The sequence below is a fragment of the Lontra canadensis genome, unplaced genomic scaffold (assembly GCF_010015895.1).
Source record: "Lontra canadensis isolate GAN:19392208 unplaced genomic scaffold, GSC_riverotter_1.0 scaffold22, whole genome shotgun sequence".
Classification (NCBI taxonomy): Eukaryota; Metazoa; Chordata; class Mammalia; order Carnivora; family Mustelidae; genus Lontra; species Lontra canadensis.
Genome location: NW_022631016.1, coordinates 179,211 through 206,807, shown reverse-complemented (window position 1 = coordinate 206,807; position 27,597 = coordinate 179,211). Strand labels below are relative to the sequence as shown.

Genomic DNA, 27,597 nt, shown 5'->3' with positions numbered 1-27,597 from the left:
CTGGGAGACAGTTTTAAGACCACCGTAATCCCACTTCTGACCCCACTTTGATGCACTGATTTTAGCACAGACATTTCCTGCCTGAGTTATTGCTACAATGGTTAGTGACCACTGACTTTATGATGCCCCTCTGTCTCCAGTCCCCTATCCACAGCCCTTCCTCCTGCCTATATCAGCAGTCTGCCCTATCACTCATTCATTCATTCATATCAAGGTGGGTTTATGGAACCCTATTTTATTCACTGGGTTATGAACTATTACTCTCCTTTTTCATTTTTTTTTAAAGATCTTTTTATTTATTTATGAGAGAGAGAGAGAGAGCGAGCACAGGCAGACAGAATGGCAGGCAGAGGCAGAGGGAGAAGCAGGCTCCCTGCAGAGCAAGGAGCCCGATGTGGGACTCGATCCCAGGACGCTGGGATCATGACCTGAGCCGAAGGCAGCTGCTTAACCAACTGAGCCACCCAGGCGTCCCTCCTTTTTCATTTTAATGATGAACTGGTCCAGGCTTGGCCAGTGGGAGCCCTTTTGGGATGACTGTGTCCCGTGGCTTCTCTCTTACCCTCTCTGAGCACTGTGGTCACTTTCTGCCTCAAGGTTGAGCCAAGGGTCCTGGGTCTTTAAATATCTGTGGCATCTATAAGCATCTGTTCTTGTCACGTCCTTCATACTGTTGATTCTTTTCCCCCCATTCAGGGAGCTTCGAGCTCTCTTGTTTCCCCTCTGCCCCTGACCTCTGGGCGTAGCATGGGGAAGAGCAGAGCTGAGGTCACGCCATCTGCCTCCATAGGTATGCACAGGCAAGACTGGAGGTCGGTTCTGACCAGCAGGGCCTAGGGCGGCACGACGCTAGACCAGGCTGGAGGAGGAGATGACCCAGATGAGACGTGCTGTGGGTGCCACCCAGAACGAGAGCTGGCACACAGCACAGAGCCCCAGGACCCTTGGGTTGACCCTAAGCCAGACCTGTGCTCCCAGCTGACCTGTGTCCTCCCTGCTCCGACTCCAACAGGAAGCCCGAGCTCCTTTGTCTGTGAACAGCATCTAGAAACCAAGAGCAGAATGTGAGCTGTGCTCACCGCTCCCCCCGGCCTTTGCCAGACGGCAGAGCAAACACACACACACACATACACACACACATCTATGTCTATATCTGTCTATATTTTTTGAAAACCATGAGCTTACACCACGACCTCTAATTCCAATGCAACACCACAGGAATTCAGTATAGAGTGGAATAATTTTTCCTTTAATATTTGGTAGAAATTGCTTTAAAACCATCTGGGCCTAGATTTTAACTATTGACTCAATTTTTTTAAAAAGATTTAATTAATTTGTTTGTTTGTTTATGAGAGAGCACGTGCACATGCACAAGCAGGGGGAGGACCAGAAGGGAGGGAGAAGGTGGGGGACAGACTCTGTGCTGAGTGTGGAGCCCGACACAGGGCTCCATCTCATGACTGTGAGTGAGATCAGGACCTGAGCAGAAACCAAGGGTCAGACGCTTAATGGACTGAGTCACCCAGGTGCCCCCTGATTCAACTTCTTTATTAGTCCTATGACTATTTGGGGTTTTTATTTCCTCTTGAGTTAATTTTAACGAGCTGAATTTTCAGCCATGGGTTCATTTATGTTTTCAAATTTATTGGCATAAATTTGTTCTTAATAGCCTCAAATTATCTTTTCTTAAAGATTTTATTCATTTGTTTGAGAGAAAGCATGAATAGGGGAGAGGCAGAGGGACAAAGAGACGCCCCACTGAGCAGGGAGCCTGATGTGTGGCTCGATCCCAGGACCCTACGATCACGACCTAAGCCAAAGTCAGATGCTTAACTGACTGAGCCACCCAGATGCCCTCCGAGTTACCGTTTAAATATCTGTGTATGTCGAAGCATGTTCTCTCTACATCCTCATACTGCTGATTCTTTTTTCATTTTTTTTAAGATTTATTTATTTCTTTCTTTGACACAGAGAGAGAGAGAGAGAGAGAGAGAGATCACAAATAGGCAGAGAGGCAGGCAGAGGGGGAGGGGGAAGCAGGCTCCCCGCTGAGCAGAGAGCCCGATGCGGGACTCGATCCCAGGACCCTGAGATCATGACCTGAGCCGAAGGCAGAGGCTTAACCCACTGAGCCACCCAGGAGCCCCTATACTGCTGATTCTTCCCTCCCCATTCAGTCTCACCAGATCTTTATAAGTTTTATCACTGTGGACGGATTCTATTGTATGTTTCTCTTCCATTTCACCAGTACCTTCCCCTTCATTATTTTCTTTGACTCTCTCTTTATTTTACTTTTCTTTATCAGAAGTACTAAACCAAGTAGTTCATTAATTTTCCACTTTTACTTTTTATATACAAACTCATAAGGTCATTTATATCTGAGGGTTACCTTAGCTGCATCCTATACATTTTCATTTGTGAATATTTTCTTCCTTCCATAATGTTTTCTTCTTTATTTTATGAGTTATCTACAAGTGTATTTATTTCCAAATACAAAGGTTTTCAAGTCATCTTTCTATTACTGACTTCCAGCTCAATTATACTGAGGTCTTAACGTGAAGTTGTCATAATTTTGTCTTTTGAAATTTATTGAGACCTGCTTTATTGACTGATATGTTTTCAGTATATTTACAAATGTCATGTGGGTTTGAAAAGACGTGAACTCTGTAGTTTCAGTGTTTTAAGTGTGTCCTTTAGATGCACTTTTTTGCATCGTCGAAATCTCCTGGGACCTTTACTGATTTGTATTTATTTGATCTATTAAATACTGAAAGAATTACTTAAAATCTTTTGTGATGATGAATTCATGTATTTTTCTGAATAGTTCTGTCAATTTCTGTTTTGTATCTCTAAGGTCACGTGACTAGAAGCCCACAAATTTTAAATATTTTATTGCTTGATAAGATTTTTTCAATTTAAAATTTTAATTGATTTAAATTTTTAAAATCATTATCTAGTGACTCCCTCAGGACCTCCAGTAATATTTTTAACCAAAATTCAAATTTTTTACATTAAAATGGATTCATCAGATTTCTTTCAGTTAGCGCCTTTCCATGCCATTTGTAAGCTGACGCAGCAACACGCTCCAACGACCCTTGTCCTGTAGTCGGCGTGTTCAGTGTATCCACGTTTACTGGAATTTGTGGCATAACTGGGATTTTTGTTTTCTACTCCATGCTTCCATATCTCTGTTTTCTCCTTTCTTTTCTTTTTTCTTTGATTGGTTGCATTTTCTCATTCTACTTTCTCTCTACACTAGCTTGAGAGGAAACCCATTTCTCTCGTCCTGATGACTGTCCTGGACACTGTATGATGAATTAGCTCATCAACTTTCCCAGGAAATTAACACACGGACCACTGACGTCTGTGCCTCAAGTCTCTCTCCACTTTTATGCGCTTTTGTGGTTAGGAATTCATTCTCTCTCTGGTTTTGTTCCTACGATACATCACTGTAGTGTACAGTGTGTGCTTCAGTCTGCCCATGCAGTCCCCACTGTCTCTGTTCTTCCTTCCATCTCCCCCCAAGTCCCCACCTACAACTTCCATCCTTCCGCATGAAGTCCTTTAAGTTTCCTCTTATAAAACCCCTTGGCTTCACGTAGTTTTTGGCCCCTCAGCATTCCTTAATTTCCTGCTGTCTCACTGATACATGGTAACAGGTTTCAGACCACTTATCTTCACATTGTTGTCTGTCAGTAGCAGAAAGACTGATTGGTTACTGGTCTATTGTATTTTTGTTAACAGAAAAACCATTCATTTGGTACAGAATTCCCCACTAGACTCTAAATGCCAAGGGGACAGGGACCATGGTGGCTCTTCTGTTGTCTTCCTTGTAACAGGTTGTTAATACGGAACTCATTCTGTCTGCAAGAGTTGAGGCCCCAAAAGAACAGGGTGCCAAGTACACCCAAGTCCCAAAATGAGATTCCAGGGGACTTGGGCAGGGTTGCCAGGGAGCTGTCAGAGGTGAGAGATGCTCAAGGCTGGGAGGAGGGTCTCCTTGGAGGGGCTGTGCTGTGAGTCCAATGCCCCCACCTGCCCCAGGAGGCTGGCGAGGGCTCTCTCTCCTCAGCTGGTGCCCCATGAGAGGGGGCTTCCTGAGGACCTCTATAAAGGTCTGCCATGTGGCTGCTGGGGCTGGTGGGGGCCCGGGAGCTGCTGTCTCTCTACACTCAAGACATGCAAAGGACATGGGTTAAAGCCTCTGCCTTCGGCTCAGGTCATGATCTCAGGGTCCTGGGATCGAGCCCTGCATCGGGCTCTCTGCTCAGCAGGGAGCCCGCTTCCTCCTCTCTCTCTGCCTGCCTCTCTGCCTGCTTGTGATCTCTGTCTGTCAAATAAATACATAAAATCTTAAAAAAAAAAAAAAGAAAGAAATGCAAAGGACAAAGGCCATGCCAGAAGCTCCTGGGAGGCACCCAGGCGGCACCCATCATGGTCAGTGCCACCTGCCGACCTGGGGGGTATCCAAAGTGTGCACTTCCTGGAGAGCAGGGAGGGCCACAGTGCCCCAGAACTGGCCTGGAATATCTCAAATCCTCCAAATCCTCCTGGAGACATGAGCAGAGGCCTCAACAGAAGAGGCCAGTGGCCCCGAATGACACCTGAGGCTAAGAAATCGGGTGCCAGGCACCAGCTGGAGAGGACGGAGCACCAGGTGTAGGAGACCCCCGGCTCCCCGCCGAGCCCTGCCTGCTGGCAATGCTGACCACACGGGACCCTACTGGACCCCCGCTTCTCTGCCCTCGGCTTCTCTGAACCAGAAGGGTAGGAAACCACAGCTACGACGGGCGCAGGACCAAGAGGAGAAGCAGCCGACCCGACCCGACCCGAGCGTCAGCCCTCCTGCCTGCTGCAGCCCTAGACGAGGGTGGGGAGAAGGCTCACACCGGAAAGACAGATCCTGCTAACACCAAGCACAGCCTGCTCAGGGAGCCAACATGAGGAGGGGTGCTGGGGGTTGAGGGAGAGACACTGAAATCTTTGGAAGGGACCAGAAACATCGGGGTTGTCCTGGTTCTTCCTGGGCTGGCGGTGGGGGGTGGGCAGCCACCAAGGAAGTTTGCTGGGGTGGGGAAGAAAAAACCAAAGCTGTCTTGTGTTGACCCAAGTTCTGGCTCCATCTCAGTCCTGAGCTGACGCGGGAACCAGGAGGGAGGGAGGGCATCGGTGCAGGCACCGACCAGTGATGCCGGCTCCTCTCTGGAAGTAACTTAGGTACGACGGGAGACGTAAAATGGCTCATAGAACCATCCAGCATGATCGGACGACTACTGCGGGAGCCTGCTGGGCGCGGGGGTCAGAAGTTGGTGGCACAGGTGTTAGGGCTCCATCCCGAATGGCTCAGAGCGACGGCGTCTTTGCTGGAAATGCTCAGGGAGCCATCTTTCAGAAAAGCAGCTGATGCAGAAGAAGGGGCAAGGGAAGGCGGCTCTAGGAGCAGACGAGCAGGGAGGAGGCGGCAGTGAGCATATCCACGTCCCTGGGGGTGAATCCAGGGGACACTCCCTGTGAGAGGAGAGGAGCCAGGTCCTGGCCCTGCTGCCCCCACCTGGCCCCCCTCAGTCAGCTGGGGCTGCCGTCGGGCGACATCATGCCCGGTGTCTGAACAGCAGACAGGTTCTCCTCACAGGTCTGGAGGCTGGGGCTCCCGGTGAGGGCACCAGGAGACTCCGTGTCTTCTGAAAGCTCCTTTCCCGGCTTGCACCCAGGGAGAGCCCTCTGGTGACTCTGCTCAGACAGACACTGTGGGGTTGGGTCGACGCTTGGCCTGATTAACCCTTAATACTCCCAGAGGCAACATCTCTGAACACAGCCACACGGGGTAAGGGGCTCAGGGTGTGCATCCGGGGGTGCGAACACCCAGTCGTTGACAGGGCTCACCAGGAGCAGGGTACACCTAGGGACAGCTGCAAGCAGATGCAGTGAGCACATGCCTCGTCTTACGTGACGAGACTATGAAGAAGCGCTGCCCCCGGACCTGCTTCACCAGCCCAGCCTCCCTTGAGGCTCTGGAGACACAGCCTCCCCTGGAGGGACAGGGCTCAGACCCACCCCTGACAGGCTCCACGGTGTGTGTGCGGAACTGGACCCCACGGGCTGAGCACAGAGCACGTGAACGGCAGGGAGGCCCAGCCAAGGTCCACAGGCTGCCCTGTCCCAGGGCGAGAGAGCTCCACATTCCCACCGAGAGCCAGGACTCCTTCTCCCCTTTCCCCTTCTGACTGGGCTCTGTTTGTTGATGCTGTCCCCTCTCTGACACTTGTCTGCATTAGATGTTCCCGTCAGCAAGACGCACGGGCTGGATGCTGCAGGCAGACCTCGGGCTCTCTGTCACCCATGAGCAGTGCTTCTCCACCACAGGAGCTTATCCCTTTGGCCAGCGAGTCCCTGGAGGAGCCCACGCTGCCAGGCTTCTATCTGGGGAGAAGGGCCCTGATGGACCCCTGGGCATAAGGGAGGGGGTGTTGGGGCTTCTGGGACTCTCCATCCTGGAGGAACCAGCTTTGGTCAGGCCCCACCACAAGGGCCCTTTCTGCTTCTCCTCTTGCCTCGCCTGCCCCCCGTCTGTCAGCTCTCAGTTTCCTATTTTGCAAACAGTGACATTTACAATAGTGGAAAATCCCAGTCTTGTGTGGGAGCAGAGGGGTTAATGGAAGCACTGGCCCACCGCCCGTGCAGAAACCAGATAAGTAACATTTAAAGACCCTGCTGCTTCTACAAACCCTCAAATGCCAGCATGAGAGTCAACATTACAGACGGATTTTGAGGCCTCGTTACCCCTGGACACTGAAACGCTCCAGGTCCCGTCCTTCCCAAAGGTAAGGTTTTATGGAAGCTTTAATGAAATTAATTCGCCCATTTCTCAGTCAGGAAGCACAGATTAAGATCCAATTTTTGTAGCCTGACTTTTTTCTCACTGCACAATAGAAATGAACCCAGAAAGTTTCTAGAATTTCCTCTACAATGCACAGCTTGAGGGGATCTTTAGATCCCCTTTAAATCCTTTAGAATCTTTAGAATTCTTGGTGGAAAAGGCATGGTGGAGAAATCAAGTTTGTTTCGACAGCCAGCCAGGACGGCGGCCACGTAGCAGTGAGCTGGGCCTCCTGGGCCTGCCACAGGACCTCGATGGGCCCCTGTGGGCTCAGATGACCTGAAGGCCGTCCGCCTGCATCAGTGGGAGGTGGGGGGTAGCATCTGGTTAAGAAGAGCGAGGCCTTCAGGCGGGTACTGGGACAGCTGCCTAGACTCTTGGGAATGCTGGGCCGGGGTCTTTCTGAGCCTACCAAGCCTGGCCTGGCTGGCACAGCTAAATCCGTCCAGAGAAGAGGTGACCCAGTCCCCACCCAACCACCCCGGCAGGAGGTCAGGTCGGCGAGGCTGTGCCAGCAGGAGAAGGCCAGCCACTAGCCCCACCCCGGGTGGCCCCAAACCTGGCCCCACCTGTCCAAACGGGCCTCAGTGGGAGCTGGGGTCACCAGTAGTGCCAGAAGCACCTCACCAAGGCTGGTCTGGGGACCACGGCTCTCCACCACACTTTGCACGCCTCTGTCCCTCATCACATCACAGACCTTCTTATGCTGCACAACTGCTAAAATGTCCTGAGTCACCCCAGCAAACTGACTTTTTTTTTTTTTTTCCCAGCAAACTGACCTTAGAGGGACCGTCAAAAAGCCCTGGGCATGGGGACGAGGCCTCCCCAAGGGAACAGGAGGAGGGGCCCGTGGGACGTCTGGACAGTGCCCCCACCCCGGTACAGAAACCTGGGCACAGCCCCTAGTCTCCTGGAAGCCGCCAGGACCAGTCACCAGCACTGAGCCCACAGCTGGCTCAGCCGCACTTGGAGGTCCCACTGGCGGGGTGACTGATGATTTTTAATTTTAAAAAGGAATTCAAAACCCCTGAGGAGCGGTTACTCTCAACTTCTGCTCAGAACACAAAAGCTGGGAAGGACACCGTCCCACCTTAAAGCACAGTGTGGTACCACCTTCTGATATACAGGTGTTCTCGGCCCATCAGAGACCTGAGGCCAAGAGCAACCAAGAACCCCAAACCATAGACACCAGAGCTTCCAGAGAGAGGCAGGAGCCAGACGTGGGGACGCTGCACGGGACAGTGCCAACAGCACTCACACGCAGCGGTGAACGTGACCGGCGGGAGGACGCTGTAGGTATGGAGGCTGTGGGACAGCAATCTGCCCGGACTACAGCTCCCCACAGAGGAAAGAAAGCCACGAGGGGGTCTTGGTGCAGGCCAGGGGAGGGCACCAGGCACTGTTGCCTGTGGGCTTGGGGATCCCCCAGCGCCACTGGGGAAGGGGAACAGAATCCCTCTGTCCCCCGGGAAGGGGCCCTGACCCAGGAGTCTCCACCCAGATGCAGGACCTTGGCAGTGAGGGGCCCAACACTTGACAGCCTGGGGTGAGGGCTGCCTCAGCGCAGCCTGCAGATTAATAACTGCCCCTCACCTCCTCTGAGAAGTCCTCCAGCCCACAAGAGCCTCCTAGCGACCTCCCCTGAGGGCCACCCCTACCCCGTGGCACCCAACATTGTCTGCCACCCTCCAGGCTACATTTTTGCTGCTGGCCATGGACGTCTGGGTGATAGACACCTGGTTGGCACACTTTTAACCCAAAGAAAAAGTGTGTGGTTTAGTGAGGAGGACTGACCTGGGCTGAGAGCTGGGTGAACCCCAGGCCTGGGCTGTGGGAAGTCCCACAGACCCGTGTCAGGGATGAAAGATGCAGGTAGCACAGGGAAGCATGGGGGCCCAGGGGAATGGGGCTGCCCTAGAGGGGTCCTGGGCATGGCTGATGTCTTGGCTCCCAGCCCCCAGGACCACCCCTGTCCCAGCAGACCCGATGGCCACCCAGCCTCGTGTGGGTGGCCTCCCCTCCAGGGCAGGTGACCTTTCCATCATGGCTGGCGACCAGCCCAGAGCAGAGCAAGGGCATACATGAGTGGGCTCCCAGATCTGGGACATCAGTGGGAGGGTGGGAGGGAGCCCCGTGTAGAGCCCTCACACGCAGAGCAGGCTCTCTGAGGCCAGCCGTGGTCAGAGGATCTGGGATTCCCACTCTATAAGAGAAATGAAGGCCACGGCGGGGGGCCCAGCTGTACGCACTAGGCAGAGTTCTCCACAGACCCCTCACCTTCCCTCACAATGGGTCTCCGGAGGAAGTCGGGGTTGAGGACAGGCAGAGTCCTCAGGAAAACTGCCCTCCCTCTCCTGGGGGCCTGGAGAAGGCCGGCAACACAAAGCGGCTGAGTCATCCCTCAGACACGTCTGGGTTTACAAGGAGTCCGGGCCTGGCCCATCACATTGCAAGCCCCTCCCCGACGTGTGGGAGGTGGGGCAGACCGGGGTTCATGTCGGCCCAGGGCCTCGGCCAGCCGTCCTCACTGCAGCCCCAGGCATCTTGTGTAGCGACGCGAAGCTGTGCAGAGGTTGACCCTGGCAGAGATCGGACTCGGCTTGGCCGCAGCCCCTGCCCCTCCCCAGCGCCCCCCGCCCTTCACTCATTCATTTTCCTGACTCCCAAAGACACGGAGTAAGTCATGATTTTATAAGAAGTTCAGACTTAATTCGAGATGATGGCGACAGTCACAGGCTCTGAAGTAGGGTGAGGACCGTTCCTTTTCTCCCCCAGGACCTGAGCCAGGCCACAGGGAGAAGAAGGCCCAGCCGAGAGCATCTGATGGAGGAGAGCTCCCCACACACAATGGCGGCGAGGGTCTGACACGCCTGGCACCCCTTAGCAGAGGGGCTGGTGGCCGGCCAGGGTCACAGCAGCCCCAGGACACGCGAAGCAACAGGGGAGGTTGGCCGCCCAACAGCTACTCCGGCTAATGGGGAACGTGGCCTCCTGAGCTCAGTGCCGTCCTGCTGCCCCACGAAGCAGACCTGCTTGGCCCTCCGAAGCCCCTTCCGCAGGGCCGCTCTGGCTCCTCAGCCTTCAGTGACTGCTCCTCTGACTGAGCCCCGAAGACAGGGGTGCAAACTGGCCTGTCCCAGCAAAGTGGGGGGGACCCAGGTGAGTGACACCCAGCTGGGAGCATGCGGGCACAGGAGAGGGTACAGATGACTCCCAGACATACGCACATGGACACAGGAGACACCCAGACGGGCACATGTGGGCACAGGCGAGAGACCCACCTTGGAAGAAGCTCTTCACGCGAAGGTAGCTGACGCTGAGGCGCAGGACAGAGAGCTTGTCCAGCTTTGACACGATGTCGGGAGGGAGCGGCAGCAGGCTGGCCAGATGGTCCAGCTCGGCATTGAGGCGGTCCCGGTGCCGCTTGGAAGGGTTTGACTTCTCAGCCCCCGTGGCCAGCCTCCTGTGGGGAAGCACACACAGTCAGACTCGGGGCTCCCCACCAGCGCCTGTCACCCGTGAGCTGCAAACCCGTCCCCAGAAGTGACCTTACAGTGCAATCAGCTTCTAAATGAAAAAGGTACTGAGAAGGACAAAAGTCTCCTGATGCTGGGACGCCTGGTGGCTTGGTGGGTTGGGCGTCTGCCTTCAGCTCAGGACCCTAGGACCTGGGATCAAGCCCTGAGTAGGGCTCCCTGCTCAGCGGGAAGCCTGCTTCTCCCTCTCGCGCCCCAAGATCCCGCTTGTCCTCTCTCTGTCTCTGACAAATAAATAAATACAAACTTTAAAAAAAGTCTCCTGACCCTGTGCACACAAGGTTGCGGGGGCCCCATCACCGAGAGGGGCGCTCCCAGAGTGAGCAGGCCTCTCAGGAGCACGGCTGCAAGCCAGCTGTGTGGCTCCCACAAACTTCCTGACCTCTCTGTGCACACTTTCCCCCAAGCGGGAGGAGGACCCCTGGCCCCAGCTGCACGTGCTCAGCTTCAACAAACGACCTTGTCAGGACCTGCTGGTACAACCATCCCCTCCGGCCACAGGGCGGAAAGGGTCGGAGGAGAGTCATCGTGGAGGATGCCTGGGCGCCATCCTGCCCGCCCCACTCGCCCATCGGAGGCCGTGAGGTCACGGGCTGTGCCTCCGGGGGGTGGCTGGAGCCCTGGGTCCCACGACAGAGCCACTCTCCCCCACGAGGGAATTCCCCTGGCCCTGGTCTCCCTGCCCACCACCCCCTCATGGAACAGAGCTGACCCCAGACCCCAGCCGCTTCCCAGTGACCTCCCTCATCTGCCTGTCTGAGGCCCCTGGATGACAGTCCCCTTCGTCTGACCCTATTTCCCGCCTCACAGAAGCAGCGTCTACAGGCCCTTTGTGAACATCACGCACACAAAAGCATCTGGAGCCAAATGAGTCAGGTCCAGTAGCTGGCACAGGGAGGGGCCGCCAGCAGGCTCGGGAACGGGGTGGCCTGGCTCCCAGGGCCATCCCTCCCTGGGGCACGGCACCTGGAGTGTCTTCTGGCTGAAAGGTCCTACTTTTCACAAGGATGGAGAGGTCAAACAGTCTGTCTGTCAGAAGACCCCAAGCACAAACCTGCTTTGCAGAGTCTGAGGGCCCAGACCACAGAAAACACATGAAAGTCTGCCGCTCCAGCCCCGGAGGCCACATCTTCGCCCCTCTTTTCGTTTCTGTTCTTGTTTTTTGTTGTTGTTTTTTGTTTTTTAAAGATTTTATTTACTTGACAGACAGAGATCACAAGCAGGCAGAGAGGCAGAGAGAGAGGAGGAAGCAGGCTCCCCGCTGAGCAGAGAGCCTGACACGGGGCTCGATCTACGACCCTGAGATCATGACCAAGCTGAAGGCAGCGGCTTTAACCCACTGAGCCACCAGGCGCCCCTTGGTTTTATTTTTTTTGAGGTATTATTCACACAACACTAACCATTTCAAAATGGACATTCACAGTGCTGCGTAGTCACAACTCCAGCAAGGTCCAAACCATTCCATCGCCCACATAAACTCCTGCACCCACTCACCGGTGTCTCCCCATTTTCCCTCCACCAGCCCCTGGCGACCACCAGCGGCTGAACATCTCCATGGTTTGCAGTCCCAGACCTTTCATGCACCTGGAATCCCAGAGTGGGAGACCGTTTGTGTCCGGCATCTTCCATGTACGTCGTGTTTCTGGCTCCACTTGTGGTGTGACATTGGCCGGGACGTGGGTCCCCCTCCCGGCTGCATGGACGGACCGCACTGCACGTCCCTGCTCCCCAGAGGACGGGCGCAGGGCACCGTCCAGAATGCTGCAGAGACGCTCGAACAAAGACTGTGTGAACCCCATTCCAGTTCTCTTGGGCACAAGCCCTGGGAGGACAGCTGGGTCAGGGTGCCTACCCCATTCCGCTCTCGGGCCGCAGCAGCTGCCCCACCGACACCCCCATGGTCCGGCTCCTCCGCGACACGTCGTTTTCCTTCTCCCACAGAACGGCTGCTTGCACAGGAGGGAGAGCATCTCACCGCAGCCTCATCTGGGTTCCTCTGACGACCAGCAGTGCAGAGCGTCTTTCCACAGGTGTCTCTGGATAAATGTCTACCCGAGTCCTCTGCCCACTTTCCATGGGGTCTTCTCGTCTCGTCTCTTCTCTTTTCCTTCCTTCCTTCCTTCCTTCCTTCCTTCCTTCCTTCCTTCCTTCTTTTAAAGATTCATTTACCTGACAGATGCAGGGAGAGAGGGAACACAGCAGGGGGAGTGGGAGAGAGAGGAACACGCTCCCCGCGGAGCAGAGAGCCCAACGTGGGGCTCCGTCTCGGGACCCTGGGACCGTGACCTGAGCCAAAGGCAGAAGCTCAACCACTGAGCCCCGGGCCGCTCCGGGTTGTCTTCTTAGTGTCCGGTTGTGGGGTCCTTTACGTTCCAGATGCAAGTCCTTGACCGGTGTGCTACTTACAGGTATTTGCCCATGTCTTTGATTGTCTTTTCACTTTCTGCTGGTTTTCTTCCTTAATGAGGCACTTGCCCCAAATCCCTCATGTAGCCGGCCTCAGCGTAAACCGGCAGGAGACCTGGGGACCAAGAGCATCTCCAGCAGGGCTGGCACCTGCTGGTGGAAGGAGAGCCCCCCTTCCACCACCGTCAGTGAAAGACACCCAAGGTCTCCCCAGAGACAAGGCCGTACCCAGGGCAGGTGTGGGGCTCGGAGAGGGGAAGCCAGGGGAGATGGGCAGACGGCCCCCGCTGAAATGTCACGTCTGTGGAGGGCTGGGGGCGGGGGGAACCTCCCATTCAGCCTTGCCCGAGAATGAGCTGAGTGGTGACTGCTCCCCACCCCGACCCCACTCCCATGGGGCGCCTGCTGGAGGGACGGGTGCTGGAAGGGCACCTTCAGAGTGTCTCATGGCCCCGGCTGCCCCCGACGCATCTCTACCAGCCCTCTCCCTGGCCCCGGGGGCCAGACCGGGAACCCTCTTACCCCAGGCCCACACGTAGGGGGAGCGCCCTGCCAGGCTGGCCTCAGGCACAGGCCCAGGGGCCCGAGGAGGAAGCGCAAAGTCCCTGGGCAGAGACTCAGCAGGAGGGGACGGGGGACGAGAGACTAGTGCTATCAGCAGCATGAGACAGCTGCCGCGGTCTCCGATGGAAGCAAAAGAGATGACCTGGAAGAACGGGGGTAAGCTCCCCAAACCGACCTCCCGTACAGGCTCAACGCACTCAGTTAAAACGCCAGCAGGGCTTTTTTCCAGAAACTGACAGACTCATCCTAAAACGTTCATGGAAACACAAAGGACCAGGAAAGCCAATTAAAGAAGAACAATTAGAGGACTGTCCTTTTGATTTTAAGCTTTCTCTAAATCCACAACATTCAAGATGGCTTCATGTTACAGGAAAGACAGAAGTCTACAGCCAGGGACCAGAGCAGGGACTCTAGAAACAAACCCACTTATCTTTGGCCGACTCATTTGACAAAGACATTATGGAGTTCAATAGGGAAAGAAAGTCCTTTCAGGAAATGGGGCTGGTGAACCGGACGCCCGTGAACATAGGTGAGCACCAGCCCTCACCTCACACGACTCCCCAAAATCAACTCAAAGAGGGCCATAGACCTAAATCTATAGCCTCCTCTAAAACGTGACAGGAAAACACAAGACCGCATATTTGGGACCTCGGGATAGTCCCAGGACCCTCAGAAGACACAGCCATGCTCAAAGTCATAAAAGAAAAAATTGATAAGTTGATCCTCATCAATATTTTTAATGTCTTTTGAAAATCCCCATTGAGAACATGAAAAGGGGACTCCTGGGTGCTTGTCCGCGGGTGTGCAGGACTCGATCTCACAGCTGGGAGCTCCAGCCCCAGCTTCCGCATAGAGATTACTTAAAAAAAAAAAAAAAAAAACAAGATAGACAGCAAGATGAGAAGGGACGCCACAGACTGGGGGAAGTGTCCCTAATAGCTTATATCCAGAATACATAAAGAAGTTCTACAATCCAATAAGAAAACAAAAAATCCAACGTGAAGAAAGGCAAGTTATTTAAACAGACACTTCACCAGAGAAGAAATGTGGGTGATGAATCAGCCCATGAAGGACACCCAGCTCCGCTTGGGGCTCAGGAAGGGTGGACGGGAGCCTTGGGAGGCCGGGCCGCAGCCCACGGAGACACAGACGGCACAGAGGCTTGGAGAGCAGCGCAGTGTTTCCCCAAAAGTAACTGGCCTGTGCTGTCGAAGTCGAAAATCCCACTGCACACAAAGCCTTCTCCATAATCGTTCATGGACGGGCTACAGGACAGAGCACACCAGGGCTGCATGGACAGAGGTGGAGACAGGAACGGCACGCAGGACACTGGAGGTGTGATTCGGGGTCGGTGATGTCTGTGGGGCTTGCACGTGTCACACCAGACTGTGCATGTATGCACTCCCAGTTCCAGCAAGGAGAAAACTGCGAGCCACAAACCCCTCTAGCAGCTCCTGGGGAGAGCAGGCAGACCCCCGTGGGGTCTCCCCACGGCCTCTGTACCCAGCTCCCCAGCCCCCGGCCCGAACGGGCCTCTCAGGAGAAGGGGTCCCAGCCAGGACCAGGCATTTGTGCGTCTCCTCAGTCCATCCCACACTCCACAGCTTCCATCGCTGACCCCTTCGAGGAGAGAAGACAGGCACGCACAGACCCACCATGACCATCCCCAGAAGAGGACGGGCCAACTGCAGCCCCACGGCCCTCTGGCGTGGCCAGAAACATGGGCCACGGAGCAGCCAGTGCAGCCAGAGCTGGCAGGGCGCAGGCTCATGTCCCAGGTGCCCTGCACACAGACATCAAAACCAACTCGTCTGGCCTCCAGTTTCCCTAAAACATGTCCTGAGAGAGGTTCTGCTCCCAAGCGCACACCAGCTGCCCTGGTGCAGACGGACACAGCAGCCGTCAGGACACACAGACATGCCAGATGCCGCTTCCTGCTCCCGGTACGTAGAACCCATCCGAGTGCACGTGTTGGGCAGGTCCATCTGCAAACACCCAGCGACTGTCCAAGTGACCCCTGGTCTCTCACCGGTGACTCCCCCCGACCCAGTCCCCAGGCTGAATGGTCCAAGACCCTCCCCAACCAGCGAGGAAGAAAGCGATTGTCAACAGCGTTAGGGACAAGCAGTGGTCGTGGGAAAAGAAGACACAGACTCAGACCCTAACCACAAACCAGGAATATTCCAAGTGCTTGAAAGTTTAAAATATGTATTAGGGACCCAAAAAAGTTTAGAGAATATACTGGAAATTCCTTCATAAGCTTATAGCAGGGAGAGCTTCCAAACTTCGATATAAGATTAATTAGCTACAAGGGAAATGATGAACAAATCAACCTCATAAAAATTAATTTTTCCACACAGCAAAGACCAAGATAAGTAAAATCAAAACTGGAGGAAAGTGTTTGAGACGGATTCCAGAGCTAGTGTCTCTAGTATAGAACCAGCCCTAAGACTCAAGGAGCACAAAAACACAAACAATCCAATAGAGAAATGAGCAAAAGGGACCAACACAGTTCGCAGGGAAGGAAATCCAGATAGGGTTTTAACCTGACTTACGGGAAGAGCGCAAACTAAAATGACCCAAGTCTGAAATGCAGCGCGGGCACAGGGCAGGAAGGAGGCGTGTTCCAGCAGAGCCAAGCACACTCGGAATGTCCAGAGCTGGTGGCGCCCTCACCGTGCCCAGTGCCCGCACCCCTGGACAGAGCAGCCCTGCGTGCGGGAAAGTCTGGGGCCCGGGCAGGGCCGCGTTCAGCCTCTTGCAAGGCAAGGAAGGGCCGGCCGCGGCTCTGTGGGCACTGGCAGGAGGCACAAGTCTCCCAGGTCAGAGACCGGGGCTCATCGCTCACCCCACGGCAGGCGGTGTGCCCCTCTGCGTGTCTGTGTCATTCATTGTGTCCCCGAGTCCCAGGGGACTGACCCAGACAGCCCCGGGCAGGTGCGGCCATGCAGGGTCTGCAGCCCAGGAGTCCCAGCCCCCCACTGGCACAGAGAGGCCCCTCTTCCCCCAAGTTGTTCATCCAGACACAGCCGGAGAGGTGTCGCAGCGAAGGGTGGTCCCCACACAAACAGGCCGGCATGCGTGGCGCTCACGGCGGACCGCTGCCCCGGGGGAGGATCAGCCGCAAAATGACGTGGGCGGCTCTGGGCGTCTGCGAAACGGTCTCACCATGTGCCGCGGACCGAAGGACAGCGGGCCGGACGCCGTCCCTGAGAGGACACCGTGTGTCCGGACCTGCTGCTTTCCGCAGGAGCCTCTTGGGACAGGCTCCCAAGACACCGCTGGGGTGGCTGGCAGTGACGGGCGGGAGGGGCCTGCTGGGGCTCTGAGTTTTGAACCAGACGAGCATCAATAACTCAGATGAATTACTCCATAATAAATGCCTCAAAAACTCATTATCTCAGACCCTGTTCTTGGAACAAACACAATGAAAGCAGGAATGTTAGCTCGCTCGCCCCAGAGGGTCCCGCACACAGAGCATGGTGTGTCCTGAGGCCCGCGTGGTCGCCAGCAGGGGATCCTGTCCCGCACGCACGAGCGGCACTCTCTGGACCCGGCACAGATACCCGCCGCCCTCCACCTCCTGCCCCAGTCTCAGCGGCACCACCGGGCAGGCCCACGGTGGCCGCATGACCCACTCAGGGACATGCCCACTTTCTGAGTCCCGCCTCTTGAGCCCTCCCCGCCGTCGTCTGGTGGTGGCCGCTGTCCAGGACCTCTCGCAGAGTCACGCTCCCCAGGGGCGGGGAGGGCAGCCCGGGTCGCAGAGACATAGACCTGGCTTCAGTCGCCCCTGGAGGGTGCAGCCCACGCACGGGGCCTAGCAGTCACATGTGCGCGCTCACCGGACGGAGCTGCATCTCACACACACGCACAGAGGCCGACAGTAGGACTTGCTGCGGGACCCCCGCCGGAGGAGCCAGGAGCCAGGGGCAGCCCCGGGACACAGCGGGGGCACAATGGGGCGGCTCCAAACCCCATCCCGCTCCCACGGCAGACCGCACGCCCGAGTGTCCCGCGTGCCCCTGGGCCAGCAGCAGGACCCTGTCTGGGGAGTGAGGGCCACTGGTCCCCCTCCCTACTCTGCAAGCCTCCTGGAGGCCCTGGGCAGGGGTCAAAGCAGCACACTGTGTCCGTCACGTGTGGCAGAGCTCATGAGTCCTCGAGGACAGGCTTCCCCTGGGCCGAGAGGGATGTGGCGCTTGCTGAAAACCGTGCGGACGTCTTGGGCCCTCATGGGCACTTCTGGCCAGACGCGTCCCTCCACGCTGACCTCGCCGTCCAGTCCAAGTGGGGAAAGCGGCCCAGAGCCATCCGGAGAGGTGCCACGGGCTTGCGGGTGTGCAGGGAGCCCACGGCCGCAGACCCGGCTCCGCTGCTGTGGCCCCAGCCCCTCGCACGCCCCGACAGCCCCGCAAGACCTGTCCTCGCTCTCAGTGTCCTGTCAGGCGCTCCTTGCAAGGAGCAGAGACCGGCCCCTCCACGCGACCCGCAGCAAAAGCAGAAGATGGGATACTTTACTGTTTCTGAATGGGCTTCCGTCTCTTGCGGCCGGCGTACAGGCACTCCCCCGGCGGGATCATCGTCTCTGGCCCTGGGGAGGAGACGAGCGCACGCGGGTTACGTCTAGGAGGCCCTGGCCCGCACCATCCCCAGACCCGCACATGCCACGGCTTCAGGCCTGGCCTGCTGTGCTCACCGGGGTACCCCACAGACCCCACACCGGGTTCCCCCGCCCATATCAGCAACCGAACGAGGTGACCCGCAGAGCCCGCCCGTTGAACCCTGCACACCCTGTTTCCCTCAGCGGGAAGATGCCACAGGGCGCAGGGAGCACGCACGGCCCCGGCCATGACAGCAGCGCCCCGGTGTCCAAGCCCGACCTGAGGACCTGAGTCACTGCGCCCGTTCAGGGATCAGCGCTGGGCTCCCGCCGTCGGTTCCGAAAGAGCTTTCGGTAGAGAAACGGCCTGAGCCTGTCCTCAGGAGCCAGATGCCGTTCCATGGGCGCCCACGAGCCAAACACACGGCTGCCAGGCCACGGACCAGCTGCTGCATCAGGGCTCTGAGGGGGCTGCTCCTCAGGTAAGGGGCTGCGTGCGTCCTCTCTCAGTGGCGTTTGTGGCGGGTCTTCGTCCTCTTCTCAGCCCTCCCCGGGAGGGCCCTATACTTGGGAGCCAACAGCCTTCCTCTTTTGTGTGTAAAATCTCCCACTCAACTCCATGGCCCTGGACTTTGCCCACAGCTGCCCCGAGCCCAGCTGAATACACCCTCCGGCCTCCACCAGCAGGGCTGCACATGGCGCAGGGATCCAAGAGGAGGTCCCCAAGGACCAGCCCAGAATCTGTGCCCTGAGGCTGGTAGGCTCACCCATCACCTTGGGGAGGGCACCAAAATCTTGATTTTCCCATGCAGGGAGGGTATACGAGCCCTCCCAAACATCCTACGGACCAGCGTGCAGTGACCACGCGCGGCCTGTCACCAGGCCAACAGACTTGCCCTGGAGCTTAGGAGCCCTCAGCTGGCCTCAGGAAGAGGGGGCATCAACACAGAATGTCCACCCTGAGTGTGAAGAGCCACGAGAATATCCGAAGTAGGTCACGAATGTGCTTTAAATATAAGAAATACACCTTGAATATAAAGACCTAAGTAGGTAAAGTAAGTGGATAGGAAAACATGCGCCATGTAATCAGTAATCAAAAGAAGCTGGGGGGGCACCTGGGTGGCTCAGTGGGTTGGGCCTCTGCCTACGGCCCAGGTCATAATCTCAGGGTCCTGGGATTGAGCCCCGAGTCGGGCCCTCTGCTCAACAGGAGACCTGCTTCCCCTTCTCTCTCTGCCTGCCTCTCTGCCTACTTATGGTCTCTCTCTCTCTCTGTCAAATAAATAAATTAAATTTAAAAAAAAAGAAGCTGGTGTCCTTATGAGCATATGAGACATAGTAGGCTCAAGAAAAAGGACTATAACCAGGGACAACAATATTCCTTTCTCAGTAATCAATAGAACAAGTAAACCAAAAATCAGGAAGGCTTTAGAATATGTAAACAGTCACAGACTTGAACTGACGGACATCACAGAACACACACTCAGCGGCAGCAGACCACGCATTCTTTGCACATGGAACATTCATCAGGATAGACCAAATGCTGGGACTTTGAACAATCCTCAACAAACTCAAAAGAATAGAAATCATACAAAGTATATTTTGTGACAATGATGTGATTATACTAGAAAGATATATGGAAGATGCCCAGATATTTGGAAAGCAATCCACTCCTAAACAACCACAGGTAAAAGAGAACATCTCAAAGAAATTTAAAGCACTTTGAACTGAATGAAAATGAAAATACAACATATCAGATTTTGTGGGACACAGCTGAGCAATACTTTGATGAAAGTGATATTATTAAATATTTATATGAGAAAAAAAAGATCTCAAATAATGTAAGCTTCTACTTTAAGTAACTAGGAAAAGAGAAAATAAATCCAAATAAAGCAGAAGGATGGAAGTAATAAAGAATTAAAAATCGATGAAACTTAAAACAGAAAAGTAGAGAAAACTCGATGAACCAAAAGTTAGTTCTATGAAAAGATTAATGGAATGGATAAACCTCCAACCAGGTCAAGAAATAGAGAAGACACAAAATGACCAGTATCAGGAATGAAAGAGGGGTCATCACTACAGATCCCACAGACATTAGAATGAAAATAAGAGTATACAACTATGAACTTACCTGTTTCCCCCACCCCCAAATCCATATGTTGAAGCCTAATCCTCCAGTGGAGGTGGGGCCTTGAAGGAAGTGACTAAGGTTGAATGAGGTCATAAAAGCAGAGCCCTGATCTATTAGAACTGTTGCCTTTATAAGAAGAGGAAGGGACACCAGGGTTGTCTCTTCACTATGCATACGGAGTCACTGCAAACCAAGAAGAGAGCTCTTGCTGGAAACCAAATCAGCAGTGTTGGGAAGACGTGACCGCCACTTGACCTGGGAGCTGGACCTGGGTACTACGAAGCTCTTCATCCCCCCTCCCCTCTCCTTGGATGTGGGCTCCACTGGCCTTTCCTGCTCCCAGCAGCTGCTCCAAGGACACAGTCTTGAGATGTACATGATACATGTGACTGAGCCTCGTCGAGGCCTCTTTATAAAGATGACTTTTAAGAGATGGCGAGTGGATACTGGACCCAACTCATCTTTCTGTCACCTAAGACAAGCAAGCCTTGCATGTAATTTCTCTTGGTGTACTAAAACTGTCACCTTCCAACCTGGAGTGGCTGCCTCGTTCTTGGTCTCTCCCGCCCTCCACAAACAGAGCCCAATTTCAGATCACACCTGGGAAAGCACCTAAGAAGCTTGCAAAACCAACCAGCAAGTACCTGGGTCTTGGACTTGCAGCCTCTGGAACTATGAGGAATAAATGTGTGTTGTTTAAGCCCCCAGTATGAGCTTTTGTTGTGGTAGCCCAAACACAGAGACAAATACTAACCTCACAAATCCAATAATTTAGGTGAAATGGACCAATTCCTCGAAAGACACAAACTACCCAATTTACTCAAGAAAAAAACACAACTATTTGATCCTATTTCTATTTCAACAATAAAAAACAAAACAAAACAAAAAACACTCAGGCCCAGAAGGTTTCACTGGTAAATTCTACCACTTTTAGAAAAAAAAAATAATAATACCAATTTTCTGCAATCTCTGGTAGAAAATTGAAAATAAAGTCGAAAACTGATAATTCGTTTATAAGCTCAGCATCACCCTGATCCAAAAACCATACATTTCAAGAAAACTACAGACTGATATCTACCATGAACTCAATCAGATCTTAGCAAATGTAACCAGCAATACAAATAGGGCCAAACAGTACAGCGAGCGAAGGTTACCCAAGAATTCAAGGCCACTTCAACATCCAACAATTGGTCGTTGCAATTCTCTACTTTAATAAACTAATGAAAAAATTACATGTGATCATCTCCTACATGCAAAAAAGTATTTGACAAAGAAAAGGATTTGAAGGGAGCTTAATTACCCCCTTGCAGGGCTTCTACAGCAATGGCTACTCGAGCGTCACACCTGACCACGAAAACCGAGCTCCTCCCGGAGCCCACAGACCCTTCATCCCGCTTCCCACTTAGCACCGTGCGCGCATCCTCGACAGGGCAGCGAGATGAGGAAAAGCAGCGCCACAACGTTGGGGAGGGGAGACAGAACCCTGCTTACAGACAACGTGATTGTACCTACAGAAAAGCCCTGGAAGTTTACTGAGACAAATCTCTTACAGTAATTGAGTTCAGCAAGGTCGAAGGGTAAAAGGACAATGTACAAAAGTCAAGTGTGTTTCTGGAGACCAGCTGTGAGCAAGCAGAGCAAAGGGTTTAAGAAGTGGGACCATTTACAGTAGCACCAAAATAAAACCGAAATTCTTCAGTATTTCAGTATACACGTGTGTAACTGGGGCTCCACACAATGGAGGTGGCAGAAAAAAAATTGGATAGAAATTTGTCCAAACATAACGAAAACTGTAAACTTACAGATTCAAGATCCATAAAGTCTCAGCACAGAAACATTAAATTACCGCAAAGTCAGTCATAACCAAATTGCTCATAACCGGGACCTCCAGAACAATTGTAAAAGCCACCACAGAAAACAGCCAGTGGGTGCGAAGGGACACGGGTAGTACGACGGCAGCCGCCTCGTCGGAGAAGCACAGAGACGGCAGAGCCACGTCTTAAAATTCCACACTCTGGGAACACAGCTTTCAAAACTGAAGGGCTGGAGAGTTTTCCAAACACACAAAAACTGAAAGACTGGCTCACCAGCTGACCTACGCTGTAAGACATGCGAAGGGGTGTCTTCAGGCCAGAGGAAAGTGATACCAGATGGTAACACGGGTCCACCAAAGGGAACAGGAGGCACAGGAAACTGAGCTGCTGGGTACAAACCCAGGGTCTGCTCTTAACTGTTTAACTGTCTTTGAAAGACAGTTGTTTAAACAACGATGACCACGTGTTGTGGGGTTTGTAACGTGTGTAGAGGTCAGGGGTATGGAAACTGTGGCACCTAGGCCAGGAGGGGGGACACGCAAGGGCCCGGTGGAAGGTTCCTCCCTGTTCACTGAGAGCTGTGATGATTCTCAAAACTCGTGCCAAGTATCCAGGAGTAAGAAGCTTCCGACCCCAGGGCTCCAATGTGTCTTTTTTCCTGCTCCCCACCGCCAGAGGCTGACAAACTCAGTGATCTTCTACCCCCTCACCCCCAGGGGGTGAGCCACACCCTCTCCAAAGAGCCCGGAACCCCAGCCTTGGAGAGGGATCCCCATTTCTAAGTGCACTCTTCGGGCCTGTTCTGCTACCCTGGGGCGTCCTCCACAGTCTTCTCACCTTACAGTCCGTCCGCTGTGGGGTTAGTACTTCCTTATAGAAGTCCCTCAATTCAAACAAAAAATTAAGCTAAAAATACAAAAAGCTGATTTTTTTTTAAGCCGGCCAGTGTCAGGGTTACGTACTAAGAAATGTCACGTTGGGGACACACCTGCGCCATCTGGGAGCAGAGTGGGGTCTACAGGAAACTGGACCGTTTGATACCGATACTGTGTCTGTGCCGCTCGATGAACAGGCTGGGCTCATTATAACCTTCTCTTCACTTTTGGTAAAGATTTGAAATTTTCCATAATAACAAGTTTTTTTAAAAAGCATGAAAAAGAAGCAAAATGTGGCATAAGAACAGAGACCCTATCATGCCAAGGCCATTCGATGGGGAAGAAGAATGTTGTCCCCAGACAGGTGAAGGGACGTCCCTGCCTCACACCGTATGAAAAATTAACCAAAATTAGTTAAAGACCTTTGTGTGAGAGGTAAAATGATAAAACATGGGGCTATATCTTCATGAGCTTAAATTTGGCAAAAGATTCTCGGATGAGTCACTAAAGGCACAAATAAAAGACTTTTTTAAAAAAAAATCAGACTTCATCGAATTTTAAAACCTGTGCTTCAGAGGACACCATCCAGTCACAGAACAGGAGAAAACATTTGCAAATCATGCATCTGCTAAGTCTACTGTCCAAGACGTCTAAAGAATTCTGACAACCCAACAACAAAAAGAGAAACGGCCCGATGGAAAATGGGCAAAGGACCTGAACAGACATTTCCCCACAGAAAACATGCAAACGGTGACCAGACGCCCCGGAGGGCCCCGGGTCCTCAAGCGCTGGGGAGACGCGATCAAACCCGCAGCGAGAGCGCGGCCGCTGCCCCCCAGGCCGGCTCAGGACCGAGCGAAGGCCAAGGACAGGTGCTGGTGAGGACGTGAAGGGACGTGAAGGGACAGCGTGGCAGAGCCCCGAGAGGCAGACAGAGGCAGCCCAGCAGTTCCACTCCTGACCGCGCGCCCAGGAGAACTGAAAACACGCACACGGCATCGTGGTTCCCAGCAGCCGCGCGTGTCGACGACCGGAAGGCTGCCCGCGGGTGAGCATCACTGGGGGGCCCGGCCGACGGCGCCTGCACTGGTTCACCATCGGCGGGAACCAGAAGACGGAGAGGTCGGCGGTCGCCAGGGCCGGGGAGGAAGGAACGGGAACGACCGTCTCACCGGCGGAGAGTGTCTGTCTGGGGTGAAGGAAAAGTTCTGGACGTCAACGGGGGTGGGAGGTGCCCAACTCTGGGATATACTAAACGAACTGAATGGTACACTTTTAAAAGGCTAATTGGAGCTGACGTGACTTCCATCTGAGGGTAAACCCAGGACACAAATTCACATATAAGGGGTGCCTGGATGGCTCGGGGGGTTGGGCCTCTGCCTTTGACTCAGGTCGTGATCTCGGGGTCCTGGGATCGAGCCCCACATCGGGCTCTGCTCGGTGGGGAGCCTGCTTCCCCCTCTCTCTCTGCCTGCCTTTGCCTACTTGTGATCTCTCTCTGTCTATGAAATAAATAAGTAAAATCTTTAAAAAAAATTCACATATAAACGCAGGTGAAGTTTCTGGGGGGCTGAGGAAGGGACTAGCGGGGGGGCAGCGGCGGGAGCGGACCGCAGCCCCTCTGAGGGCATCTGCACGCGGGGAACAGACGGGCGACAGCTGCAGGGGCGCGGCGGGCGGAGGGGGTTCCGAGCAGACGGGGATGGTGTGAATACTGCCGCTGTGCGCGTCGGCGTGCCAGACTGTCTGAATCCATGTTTCCGGCTCCCGGGGCACCCAGCAGGAGTCGGGAGCAGGAGAGCTCTGGGGCGCGCGCAGGGAGGTGAGCGGCGCCTGCAGGTGGGAGCAGGAATCGATGGAGAAAAGCTTCCGCCTTCGCAGCCTCGTCCTGCGCCATGGCCACCACACCTGCCCTGCTCTGGGCAGCCAGGTCAGACCCTCGGTGGCTGGAGGCCGGGGAGCAAAGCCATCCCAGGCCTGGCCCCAGCTTAGGCCCCAGGAGGGGCCAGGCACACAGCAACCTAGAGTCATCCATGAGGTCAAAGGTGAAGGGGACCCCGTCCCCAGCACCACCGTTCCCCGGATGAGCCCTGAGCCTGGAGTAGGGGTGATGTGGGGGTGGGGCAGATGACAGAGAAGATGAGGAGGGGCCAGTGCCGTTCCTGTACCAGCTGACCCTGACCCCTTCACCCAAAGCTCTCTCCTCCACGCAGGAACTGGGACGGGGCGGAGGCTGCACCGTGTGCCCATTCCACAGCCTCGCACCTTCTGCCCCACAAAACCAAGAAGTCCCTTGGTGTCTCCATCTCAGTGCTCAGTACAACCCTAGACACAGTTTATGGTCAGAAGCACCAAAGGCAGGTAAATAGTCGCAGATACCCCCACGTGGAGTGTGTGGAAGACATCAAAGGGGCTGTGCACCGACCCGCACACATACCACCACAGGCCTCGCTGGAAAACCAGTCTGGGTTCCATGTGTGCTGAGGTCTCTGCCCTGGGAATCCTACATACAGGTGGACATTACAGCATTCGGGTTGCTCCATTTTACCAAATACCTGTGCATTCTCCTCAAAAGGATGACGCCTCCATCAGAACAGATGGAATTCCTGGAAGCAATGCCCCCCAGGACACAGGTCTCCACCTCAGGTGCAGGTGGCAGACACCCCATTGGGAAGTGGGGGCAGAAGACCCTCCGTGCAAGGCTCCCGCGGCCTGCGGCTGGCCTGGACCAGGGTCTCCCCTGCAACCACGGACGGTGCTGGGCTAGGAGGCAGACGGGGACCTGCAGGCATTCGAGGGGCCCAGCAGGGAGGTTGGTGGCCCTCCCTTCCCCCCTAAGCTCTAAGCTGACTGGGCTTCTCAGAGAAACCTGAGCTTTCACTTAGGAATCTTTCTCCAAGGACTCCTGGGTGGCTCAGCTGGTTAAGCGTCTGACTCAGGATCTTGCTCAGGTCTTGACTTCAAGGTCATGAGCCTAAGGCCCCCGTGGGGCTCCGTGCTGGGCGTGGAGCGTCTTTAATGGGCACACACTGCTGTGGGACCACACCAGGGGTCTAAGTCCAAACTCCAACTCTGCCTCAGAGTCCTTGTGCCTAAATGAGGGGAAGGCCAGCCACGGGCTGCCAGAGGGCCGCCGCAGCTTCCCATGGGAGGGCTGCACTGCCTGCTCACCACTCACCATGAGGGGGGCGGCCAGCTCATCACCACGGGGTCTCCACCTAATGGCCGGTGCCAGGACTGCCACCGGGACGGGGCTCCCTTCCAGGGACCTGCAGAAGCATAATGGCGGATACTGGGTGGAGGTTCTCCAGGCTCAAGGGCCCACCTCTACCAGAGACTGCCTGGAGTGCCCCCAGGGTGAGTCAGCTGCTGTCCAGGCCAGAAATCCAGGTACACAACTTTCAAGGACCCAGAGCTTGGGCACAGATGTCCTGGGCACACACTCACGTTCTGAACCCCTCAAGGACGGTCTGTGGCTGGTCAAACAGAGGCCATGTGTAGGTCACAGGGGCTATCCCCCTGCACCCCATGCCATGATGATACTGAAGGTCCACTGTACATTCCCAAAGAGGGAAGAAGCCTCCAGCGTCCTGGAAAGAGGCAGGAGGAAGGTCCCCAGGAAAGAGCTGCCCCAGGCCTTCGATCTCTGACCCTGACCGGTCACCAGTCCTGTGAGCAGCCCCTTCCCCAGCTGAGTCACAGTGGGAACACCGGCCAGCAAGTCACGGATGGCCAGGGCCACTCACAGAGTCCACACGAACAGGGATTTGGGGCCACTCAAATTAAGACTTTGGGGGGGGCGGGGAAATAAAAAAAGAAACTTTCTTGGTGCCGCTAACTGAAACCCAGCGAATTCCTGGAACACGGGCCCTTCCGCCCTTCCCGAGTGTGAGAACCAAGCCTGGTGCTCCCCACGGGGAAGGAGGGCGCCCCAGCCCCAGGCCCCCAGCCCCGGCCCAGCCCTCCTCCGCCGGCCGCCCTGCGGAAGGCTCGGGGCCCCGGGCCGAGCCCTGGGCAGCATCTGCCCACGAAGTTTCTGAAGGACACGGGACCGAGGGTAGAACTAGCCCAGCGGGCCCAGGGCGGTGGGTCACAGGCAGGGGCTGGTGGGGAAGGGAGACACCGCGGGGCCAAGAGCAGTCGAGGCCGACCCGCTTCCCTCTTCCCCTTCTGGTTCTTAGGTGCGCACCCACCCGCCCGACGCCGGCGCCCCGCGGGACGGCGGCTGGCTGGAGCCCCTCGGCGGAGCGGGGGCCAGCGGGGCGCGCCGGGGACACTTACCCGGGCCGGCGGGGCGCGGAGGCTCAGGCGCACCCGCGGGAGGAGCCCGCCCGGGCCGGGAGCTGTGACGGCGCGGCTGCCGGGCGCTCGCATCTCCGGGACGGGCACCCGCGGCGGCCGCGCACGGACCGCCCCACCCCGGCACGCGAGCCCGCCCCGCCCCGGGGCCGACCGAGCGCGGGAGGCGGCAGGGCGCGCGCGCATCCCCGCCCCGCGCTCCGGGCCGCCCTCCGGCTCTGCGTGCGCCTCGCGCGGGTCGCGCCGTGGCCCGTCGGGGCCCCGAGGGCTCTCCGACGGTCTGTCCGGCCCCGGCCGCCTGGTGCCCCTCGAGGTCCTGGGCCCCCCGTCATGCGCCCCACCCACCTGAGCCGGCCAAGGCCGTGCGCGCACCTGCCCGCGGGGCGGAGACGCTGGGCGCAGGCTCCCCTCGCCGAGGGCCCGCGGCCCGACCCAGTAGGTGATGGGAGGAGAGCGTCTCCCGCCCCGCCGGCTCCAGTGGGGCTGTTGCGG

The 27,597-nt window shown here is 55.4% G+C and overlaps 1 protein-coding gene across 1 annotated transcript in view; it reads right to left on the bottom strand.

The window, feature by feature from the left end:
- Positions 1 to 27,148, bottom strand: part of AHRR (aryl-hydrocarbon receptor repressor) — a 76,691-nt gene extending 49,543 nt beyond the window's left edge. The window contains exons 1-3 of the mRNA XM_032861814.1: positions 27,088 to 27,148; positions 17,905 to 17,977; positions 10,159 to 10,340 (exon numbers count right to left, since the gene is read on the bottom strand). Coding sequence (XP_032717705.1) covers positions 10,159 to 10,340; positions 17,905 to 17,966 — 244 coding nt within the window. The 5' untranslated portion in view covers positions 17,967 to 17,977; positions 27,088 to 27,148. The remainder of the gene's footprint in view (positions 1 to 10,158; positions 10,341 to 17,904; positions 17,978 to 27,087) is intronic.
- Positions 27,149 to 27,597: the final 449 nt, after the last annotated feature.